The sequence below is a fragment of the Drosophila erecta genome, unplaced genomic scaffold, assembly GCF_003286155.1.
Source record: "Drosophila erecta strain 14021-0224.00,06,07 unplaced genomic scaffold, DereRS2 tig00000000-arrow-pilon, whole genome shotgun sequence".
Classification (NCBI taxonomy): Eukaryota; Metazoa; Arthropoda; class Insecta; order Diptera; family Drosophilidae; genus Drosophila; species Drosophila erecta.
In genome coordinates this window covers 13,148,159-13,158,469 of record NW_020825194.1, presented here as the reverse complement: position 1 = coordinate 13,158,469, position 10,311 = coordinate 13,148,159, and the positions used below count along the sequence as shown (strand labels likewise).

Here is a 10,311-nt window from a genome sequence, read left to right as displayed (position 1 = left end):
GATTATTAGACAATAATATCATATAGCAATAAAGCCAACGAAACTCTGGCTAAACACTGGGAACTTTCATATTGACACAACTATTATGGCTTGACACCAGGCAACATTCGATTGAAGTTCCCTGAAAATTGTATCAGCTTAAAATGCAAAAAAAAACTTGACTGCCACTGGCATTTTCTGCGTGTGCACTCGATGCGAAGCCCATGTTGATGGCAAGTCAAAGTTCAATGCGAAAAGCCGAAATACCGATTGCCAAGATGCAGAACACAGCAAGTGGGAGGCGCAGTAGGCTGGGACATTGTCTAATTGCTCACTTTATGGGCAGCGAAAGGGTTTTGGAAGGGGTCCTTTTGGGGAGTGGGGCGGACAGTGCCATGTCATAAAGTGCTTGAGGCTCCGCCCCCTGAAAATCCAACAACGAAAATTGCGAAATGCGCGCTGAAACTGTGATTTGTGTGGGCAGCCGATAGTTGACATGTATTTTCAATTTAAAGGCCAGCACCTCGGCCACGCCCCCTACCTTCGGCTGGACACATCTCCTGGTCAATAATGAATTCCATTCATTTTGTCTGGGCCACTCGCCTCGCCTCCTCCTCATGCTATTCATTTATGCAATTGCAAATGCATTTCGTCCCGGGCACAAGTTTGCGAGTCCTGGGCCAGGAAACGTGACAGAACAGCAGGCAGGGAATCGGAATCGCAATCGGAATCGGGTTCCACTTCCCCCCTTCTCCCGACAGCGATAAAACTTTATGCACTGCAAAATGGGAACAAGGAGCAAAGGAGCAAAGGAGCTGGGAACTTGGAGCTCGAAGTAGAGGAATAGGGGAGCAAGGAGCTGGGGACCCAGCATTGACATTTCAAGTGGACCCCATCCTCGGAAGCGCCATCAGAATAGTTTTAATAATGCACAAGACGACGACCAACGAGTGAGTCCGGTCTGCAGCATAAAATCCAGGACATACGAGCAGGACTTTCCAGCAGAAAACAGATAGAGAGAGTTTGCGAGGGGGGTCAGATAAGATCCGGCACAAGTAACTGAAAGAAATAAAAGAACGAGAGGAACAAACATGAAAATTCAATGCAACTTTGTCTATTCGATGTCAAAATGAATACTTTTGCATTATTTATGTCGGCGCATTTGTTTGTCCAACTACAACCGATAACGAAGGACGAGGACTGGTCTGATGGCATGGAATTAAGGATGGGCAGCCGTTGAGTGAGCATACGAAGAGTACAGGTTAGTATCCTACATAGATGGCTTAAAGCAAAAACTTAACTGATACTGAGCTGAACTTGGCGTTGATTAAAGGCAGTGAAGTACTCAATCTGACACCTAGGTGGCGCCGTAAGTGATCTTTTTCAAAGCTGTTGCATACTTACGGGCTTAATTCGAAATCAATACGATCCTCTTACTTCAGACTGTAAGATAAATCGTTTAATGATGTTTGCGAACACAAGCTCATTCAAAATACCTTTGCTCAAAATTTTCAAGGCATTCGAGTCACCAACCCTCCATATACATAAATTACACCCTGTATTTTTTCCCTCCAGTCAAGAGTCCTCTTCAGAGGACCGGCAAATGCCAAAGTTATTTTGGGACAGCAGTAAAGATATGTTGGCTGAAGTGGATGTTGCCGTATTGAGTTCAAAAGGACACTTCAGCGACAAGGACATGTGTATGCAACCAAAACCACTTGGAGGTCTTTAGCCAGGCGCTTACAAGTTGTTCACCCAAAAAGGGTGGGAATATTGAGAAAATTAACCGAATATATGTTTCTTTTCGTCTATAATATTTAATTTGTATTATTTAAAGGCTTTATATAGTGAGTGAGTCAGCTCGCAGGATCAGCATTATTCGCGTCGCTCTATAAACTTAAACTTAAAGGGTATATTTGGTTGCACAAAGAACTTTGCCTTAAAGGCATTTTCGATGGGATAGTCGAACCCGATCTCAAAGTTTCTGACCAACCGCGAAATGGCTATCTCCAGCATCATATCCACAATCCTCTTGCCTGCACAAGATCTTGGTCCAAAGCCAAAGGGCAGATACATAAAAGGAGTGGCAGTTTCACCGACCAAATGGGAGTTGGACTCATCGCGCAGCCATCTCTCAGGAATAAATTCCCTAACCTTGGGCACAAACTGCTCCATATTGGCCATCTGGTAGTTGGCCGCAATGCCAACATCCGTTCCGGCCACAACTCTATATCCACTGAGCACCACATCGTGGGGCATTCGGCGAAGGGTTCCCGGACCAATGGGATACATTCGAATGCCCTCCTTGATACAGGCCCTCAGATAGGGCATATTGCTCATATTTTCAATGGTCAGCGAGGAGTCCTTGCTGGGTAATATCCTTCTGATCTCTTCCAGGAGTCGAGCCTGCTTGTCAGGACTCTTGGACAGGCTGAATAGGATTCCTCCTAGGGTTACAAGTGTCTGCCCATAAGACATTGTTAACTGAAGTATTTTTGAATTGATTACATTGTTTACTTACCGGATCCGCTCCTGCAAATAGCAAGTCCATGGCTATAATCACTGCTGTTTGGCGATCAAAGCGGGCCAGCTTCTCCAGCAGGCTAGTTTCCAAACCAATCTCGTTCAGTTTTCCAGCCTTGGCGTCCTCCTCGATCCGTTTTAAGGCGTTCCCAATGTGGAAATAGCAAAAGTCCGTAATGGTATCCAGTGAACGCACGAGCTTCTTGAAATTTGGCATGGGAAAGTATTTCCAAAAGGCGGGCATCATATCCAGCTGAAAACCCAGCTCGACCACATCCTGCAGAGCCAAAACTACCTTTTGAATATCCTTGTCTTCTCGCTGTTCTCCCAATAAACCGATATGTGTGTTCAGGGCGACGGAGCAAATCGATTCGATTACCAAATGCCGAATGTCCACGACAAAGTCATCTGGCATCTCTTGCGTAACAGGATCTCGAACAGCGCGAATTCTTAAATCGAGTTAAAGAAGCTCGTTCAGAATACAGTGAAAATCCTAACATGCTTACCGCTCCAGAAACTCATCGCTTACTTGCAGCAAATTCGTCATATAAAGCTTGGCGCTACGTGGTTGCAACAGAATGGGGTTGACAGCCGTGCGCATTTTTCCCCAAGCAGGACCATTTCTGAAAGTTTATATATTTAGTAGCATATAATTACTTCTTATATCTAGTTTACTTACCCCGAAGTCAACCCGTCATAGCCATCGAATACTTCCCGCCGATGAACCCTTTTGAAGTAGTCCATTACCTCGAAACTCCTTCGGTAAGGATACTGACCTTCATTTCGAAAGATTACTTCGTAGTCCTGAGGATTCATCGTGAGCACCATATCGGTACCGGCCACACTGGGCATCCTAAAGATACTTCCATATCGTCGGTTCATGTCCAGAAACATTTCGTGTACCGGCAAATTTTTATAGCGACCTTAAGAGAGGGTTTCAACAACAGATCAACAATTCTACAATGAGAATAAACTGGAGAGCTTTTCCCTCACTCACCGCCCGGCAGAAAAGCTCTGATCAACTGCAATTTGCTGGGTCCCGGAATATCAGCATACGATTTGGCCCCTTCTAAGCTCGCCGCAGCGACCTATAATTGTATATTACATATATTAAATGTTTATTTCAAAAACATTTCCCTCACCTTTTGGGCCAGTCCCCTGCATAGCTGGTAGATCTGGCTAGCGATCTGTTTATTAGCGTTCCACTGCTTTGACAACATTTTGCAGACTAAAAAGACTCAACTTTCGATTAGAAAACTTTTTGATTAATTCTCTTTTAGTGAGCTTGGCAAAGCTCAGTGCGCTCTTTTGCTCAGCGGGTGAACAGTTGATTAATATTGTTTATGTTTTTTCTGCCTTTTGTTTTGGTCTCGATTTCGTTGCAGAGAATGCCGAACTTGCAAATAAGCTTTTTGTGATGTCATAATTGGAAAGCCCATCTTAATTCTAGATCTTGACACTTTTGTATTTTGGCTTTGCATAAGTTCCGCACTATCTGAGTAACGGGTATCTGATAGTCGAGGAACCCGATTATAATGTTCTCTCTTGTTAAGTACTTAAATTCGTGAGCATCCTATAGTTCTCCATCAAACAAACATGTTACGTATACGCGCCGTTGACTCTGTTAGATCTTTAAAAAACCGCCGGAAATTTAAGCCTGTCACCAAGGAACACCCACACTGCGACAGCAATACCCAGACAAAGGCAATATCAGCGTTGACAGAAAATCTATATAGACGGGCCAGACTGACGGCTATAATAAAATCGATTTTTTATGTTTTTGGCAAGTGACAAGGACGCGTCGCAGCGAGTGTAAGCGCCTCGACCAGCGAGCCCATAAATATATCCTGTGTTAGGACACACACACTCACCGACTGAAACCCAGTCACACACAGGCACACGCACATGCACACACACACACTCACTCACTCTCACACTCACACAGAGACAGCTGATGATGGGCATACAAAAGTTGACCTCGACTTTGAGCTGTCAAAGCCAGCTAACTAAACTGACCTAAACCAACAAAAATCGACTTTTGCAGCCTAAACACAAGGCCTGAGGATGACATGGCCGGAAAAAGGGGGCGTGGCAGTCAGAGGGTGGCGGAGGGGTGTTAAAATACAGAATATCAGCATGACGCAATGATTTCCGGGACGGGAGTGAAAATGAAACCTGTTGGAGCGGCGAGCTGTTGGCAATATAAACAAATTCAATTTGACAGCTGACAGCGACGGCGGTTCACACAAACACATCGAAAAGGAGAGAGCGCACCACACACACACACACAGTGGTAGGGAAAAGAGAAAGCAGCGCCACACATACAGAGTAACAAACAAAAGCCGCAAGTAATAAACTTTTACGATCTGTTTTACGGCCACGCGGCACGTGCAACTAGGCCCAGGATATTTGTTGTAAGAGGGGCGGCGGGGGGTTGCAACATAAATTTAATGAAGCTAAAAGCGAGGCGCAACAACAATGCAGACATCTCACCCACACCAAAGCACACACACACCCACACATTTACAAAAAGAAAGAGAGGGAAGAACGGCTCACATGCTGAAGCGGAATTTCAACGGAGGCTGGGCAATAATAATAAAATAAAAGTAAATTGTTCAAGGCCAGCCATATTTTATGTTATTATTTTACAAATAGCAAAACATTGGGCACAAGGGAGGGGTTTTCATACGATAGAAAAAAGATAAAGGCAAGAGTATGGAATGGAGAAAAAGAGCTGCTAAACCAATACATTTTTTGAGCGCCCTCTAGATATATAGTATATGGCATTAAATCATTTATATATAATAATAATAAGAAATAATCTGGCGCTAGAAATGCAAGAGAAGCGTTGAAAAGTTATTAAAAATCAGAAAAGTGCACATTTCAGTCTTATGATAATAAATATTAACATAAACAATTACGTTTATTATCCAATTTAAAGCTGATATATTGTTCCTATGCAGATTATACAGTTTTTATCAATTACCAGTTCAAATTAAACAAAATCATGAAAATTGAAAGTGATAGCATTTGCCGCTCAGTAAAGACATTTTGATATTGTTTTGCAGCGAAAACAGAACAAATTTCGCCGCATGAGTTCGCCAAAAAAAGAAGGGGCATGCTAGCCAGATTCTGGGACCTCCCCCACTCGCCCCCAATTTTAGCGTTGTTGTGTCTGCGACACAAAAACGTCAGAAGCACTCACCGAGAGCACTCGCCGCTGTCCTTGCCGCAAATGCCATTGATGGATGATGCGCCTGCCCACTCAGCCACTCGGCCGCCCACTCCACCCACTCCACCCACTCCGCCCCGAACGTAGTCAGCAGGATTCCGGATTCCACCCCTGCGCTAAAGGGCAAAAATAAAAACACTAAAACCTGCAATTTGTATGGAATACATCAGCAGCAGCCAACGAAAGTGGACGCAGACGTTGGCCAGAAAGAGGCGGCATCATGTGAGTTCGGAGCCCTCAGTTCTGAGTTCTGAGTTCTGAGTACTGAGCACTGAGCACTGGGTTCCAGGTCCTGGAGTTTCCCCAGTTCTGAGTTATAGAAGGCCATAACCTGCACTCGCTCGCCCCGTCTCGTTCGCGCCGCTCTATCGCTTTCGCTCGCTCCTTAGCGCGCTTTATGATTGCCAGACATAAATAAGCGGCAAAAGCACCCCGATGTGTGGGTGTCCCGTGTCCAAAGTGCACTTCCCGTGTCCTGAGCCCGGGAGCTGAGCTCACCTGCCCAGGTAAGCGGCTCCTTTTCGGAGTCCTGCACTCCTTTTTTCCTGCCGCTGTCAACGCCGCCGACAGCTGGATAAATGTGTATCTATGCGAGCTCCTGTCCCTCGTCCTCTTCAGCTCCTGGCTGTACTCAGCTCATCTCTGCTCCTCCTGCCGTCTGCGCATCTTCTGCTCTTCGGCGAACGGGTGTGCGTGCGTTGAGCCAAAGTAGCAATTCATCATAGAAAATGGCGGAAGTAAGCTTCCCTTTGTGTGGGTGCACGCTGTGTGAGTGTGCGAGTGTGTACGTGCGGGAGCGTGTGAGTGTGCTTGTGAGTGCGGATGACACGCACTCTCCGACTGGCGGCCCAATTAAAAGCGGAGAGTGCCATATGATAATGGGGCTTAAGGTGGACTCGGAATAGAGTGAAGCAAACAGTATTTAAAACTAAAATTGAGTAAAGTTAATGATTAACTTGAATGCTTCTGGCATTAAAACATATCTGCGCTATAAACCATCTTCAATTCGATGCGATTCGATAAGTTAATTAAGTACTTCCGCCTTGAGTTTAATTGGCGCTTGGCCCACACATGTCTGTCAATTAATTTTGATGCGAATCCAGCATCTCAGCACTTTCCAAACGCTTGGAACTGGAGCAATCAAATGTCACTTGGCGCACACTTAAGTGTTATGGCCCGATCTTAAGATGCCACATGCCACATGCCCCGGCCATTTGCAGCTACATGAAAAACGCATCTTCCATCCACTTAACGGGCCGAGAACAACATAAACCTGGTTTTACAGCCCCGAGAACTGAAGGACCCAGGGATATCCTGCGAGCCAAAGGCCAAACTCATCAAGTTTGTCTTAAGAGGCGGGCATTTAGTTAATTTTAAATGCTGATTAGCGCACTTAACGGCGGCAAAAGGATGAACAGGCAGTCTGGGGTATTCCCCCGACTAAAGTGAAGTGCCCATCCATAGAGACCCATCCGAAGGATCCACAGCATATGTGGGTGTGTAACTTATAATTTTATTATCATTACCAGCGGCGAGCTGGGTGTCTTATCAGCAGAGTTTTACGAGGCCACAGATCGCATAGGGGTCGTGTTCCGCTCTTGTCCCTGCCAAATGAAAATAAACACTGGCTTAAAATGTTTACGATGCGTTGACGACATCGTCATCATTATCATTATCATCATTGTCGAGGTGAGGGTCTGTGTTTATGTCCTTTTTATGCGCTTTTTATGCGCCATTCCTAACCTCGATTTAATTGTTTAGCCGGTGACAATCATCGCCCCCAAACATATGTGCATACATATGTATATGCTGTGAATGGCCAGACAGTGGCTGAGTTTTACGACTCCAAGGAGCTGTCAATTTGATGTCCTCAGCGCCATTGACAACCCAGCGCCCCCGTCCGACCATCCGACCATCCGCTCATCCGCCTAATAAAAACATGAAGATTACACTTTATGGCCAGGGCGAACTCAACGGAAGTTGTAAAACACTCAAGTGTAATGATGCCAGAGCTTTGCATCCGCCCAGCCGACACTGTTTTGGGTGTGAAAACTAACGCCAGGACCTTCCTCTCTCAAGCTGAAGCCCAGCTGAAGGAGCAGGACTCTCGGATTTTACGACTCTCGGCTTTTACGATGATAACATCTTCGATGCATCGCAGTCGCTTATTATTTTTCTATTACATTGCAATTTACAGCGCTTGATGAGTGATTTTACGATCATTAAATGGAATCAGATTTGTCATTTGCCCTGTTAAATAAAGCGCAAAATTTACACGTTGTCATCCTGGCCGGTCGTAAAAAAGAGTGTACAAACCAAAATCAAAGCCATTGAGCTATTTGTGCTGTTTCTTTTTATTACCACAGCATGTTTATCCTGATCCCTTTGCGGCTGCCGTGGAAGGTGTAAAAATGTTCCGCCATTACTATCATTGTTTTTACTGCCCATCTTACGACCCTGTCTGGGGATCCTTCGTCTTGAGAGTCTCTGTTTTGGCTGTTTATTCAAGCGCGAAAATGGATTTGTTTTTTACGACTTGATTATTATGACTCCGACTGCGTTTGATTACGAATACTATACAGCAGAAAAACGGTTCCTGGTTACTGGTTACTGGTTACCCATCCACCATTCACCATTCAGGCCACCATTTTTTCTGGAATTTTTTAATCCTGCTCAGTGAGCTCGTAAATGGTTTTGGTTTTTTGATTTCGTCGAGCAATTTGTTGCTTATGTTTATTAATGAGCAATCGTTCGGTGCAGTGCAGGCCAAATAATACCAGCACGAAATGGAATTTGCTTAGTTTATCCAGCAGCCGCAAATTGTTGACTTGGCTTGACTTAAGTTTCAAGTGTCCCCGAATATTTTCTTGATTAAATTCCGCACTCACCCGCCAGAAATCTCTGCCGTTCCATCAGACGACAGGACAATGGAGATCCTGCATAAAGAAACAATTTTCGTTGGCAGCAGGGAGAAGTGCAATAAAATAAAATTAAATCTGCAATTTTGAGGTTTTTCTATTGCCCATAAAAAGTGTCTGCATCTGTGTCTGGCTTTTCTTGGCTTTTCTTTGGGGGTCCGAAGTCTGCATTTTCCATTGCATTTACCTTTGACCCACCTAAATGGCAGCCATGCAAAAACCCCAGCTTGATTAAAAATGAAACAACTTGTGAGAGTCTTTGGTTCATTTTTATTTTCAAGGCGCCAGTGACAGAACCATTGTCTTGTGTGTCAAAGCACGTATTATGGCAGATTTCCCACGAATTAAGCTCAATTGTTATAGGGGCTAATTCCCAGTTCAGATTAGTTTGCTTGGCACTGGAAGATGGACTTGGCTACACCAAAAATCGGTCGAATGGGAGAAGAAAAATTGATTTCCACTTAAAGCCTTAAAGACAGTTTAATGGGCACTGTTTATTCAACTATTTATCTTGCTGTCTTGCCGCGCGAATCGATGCAAATTCAGCCAAGCGACGCTGCCTCGCATAATTCGGCATGAAAATTCCAAATTCCAAATTCCAAATGCCAAATTCCGAATTCAAATGGCTAATTCAAATTTGTTCACGCTGATAAAACCGAAAAGCCAGCCCGACTGGGGGGAGATGGGCACTTTTCTTGGGCTTATCAGCAGGGAGACAAAGGCTTGGGCTCCGGATGAGTGATGGGCTCGGGCTGAAAGGCCCGCGAGCTACGGTGGAACGACCCACCTAGCAGATAAGATTACCTAACCCTCGGTTGCGGATTTCACTCGGCTTCGGATTCAACCCCTCGTCCTGCCGCAAGGACGACCCGCTGGCAGCGCCAATGAAAAATGAGTTAATTAAAGCCACGTTCTGAATGCCAAGGCGATCAAATTCATTTGGCAAACTTTTCCCCTCAGATGATACTGTAAAATGCTAAACATTCCAATTCGTTGTTGCTGCCACTGCCGCTGTCCAAGGCGCTTATTAAATCAAGTTAATAACTTTTAGAGCCGCAATAAAAGTGTCAAAGATTATAGCATAGTTATAAGCGCTGGAATGGGGCGCATTCGGGGGCATTTCGCACAGGCGAAAGCAATTAAATTCGCTTTAATTACGACGCATTTTTGTTTCGCCCAGGATGCGCAAGGATGCGGCAGCGGAGGCCCAGGATGTTTGTTAATTTCAACGCCTCATGCGGCTCGGCCGGCTTGGCTCGGCCGGCTATGATAAAATGGCAGACAAACGCGCAGAGCCGGAAAATTTTTGTGACCAATGTCGTCGTCGTTGCTGCGTCGTCACTGCTGCTGCTGCTGTTCTGTATGTCCTGGGTGTCCTTCTGTCCCCGACCAAGTCCCCGTCCACACACATCCTTCGCCCGTTATGCATGCGCAGCATTTGCTGGCGGAGATTGGCAGCGGGTGCACTTGAAGAAATATGTATAATAACACGGCTCAGAAAAGGAATAACTCTACCTACCAAGGATTTGACAACTAGGCATTAGATGTAAGAATACTATAATACATTTCTGCAATTAACTACCAATACACCATACTTCTGCCCCTTCTTTTCCTTCAGTGCCTGAAGCGAGGAGCGGCTGGGCATGTTTATCTGCACGC

At 45.1% G+C, this 10,311-nt stretch overlaps 1 protein-coding gene across 1 annotated transcript; it reads right to left on the bottom strand.

Annotated features, from left to right (window-relative positions):
- Nucleotides 1-1,796: 1,796 nt before the first annotated feature.
- LOC6552025 (probable cytochrome P450 12e1, mitochondrial) lies at nt 1,797-3,731 on the bottom strand. The gene is made up of 6 exons (XM_001980635.3): nt 3,645-3,731; nt 3,500-3,590; nt 3,182-3,425; nt 3,009-3,125; nt 2,501-2,951; nt 1,797-2,442 (listed from the first exon to the last, which is right to left on the bottom strand). The coding sequence occupies exons 1-6, from the start codon at nt 3,720-3,722 to the stop codon at nt 1,855-1,857; spliced, it is 1,569 nt and encodes a 522-aa protein (XP_001980671.2). The 5' UTR covers nt 3,723-3,731; the 3' UTR covers nt 1,797-1,854.
- Nucleotides 3,732-10,311: the final 6,580 nt, after the last annotated feature.

Excerpts from the sequence above, each read along its gene's own strand:
- LOC6552025 (XM_001980635.3), bottom strand. The coding sequence starts at position 3,722 with ATGTTGTCAAAGCAGTGGAACGCTAATAAACAGATCGCTAGCCAGATC. Across the intron at positions 3,426-3,499 it reads CAGAGCTTTTCTGCCGGGCG|GTCGCTATAAAAATTTGCCG; the intron begins GTGAGTGAGGGA and ends CCCTCTCTTAAG. Across the intron at positions 2,952-3,008 it reads AGCGATGAGTTTCTGGAGCG|AATTCGCGCTGTTCGAGATC; the intron begins GTAAGCATGTTA and ends ACTCGATTTAAG.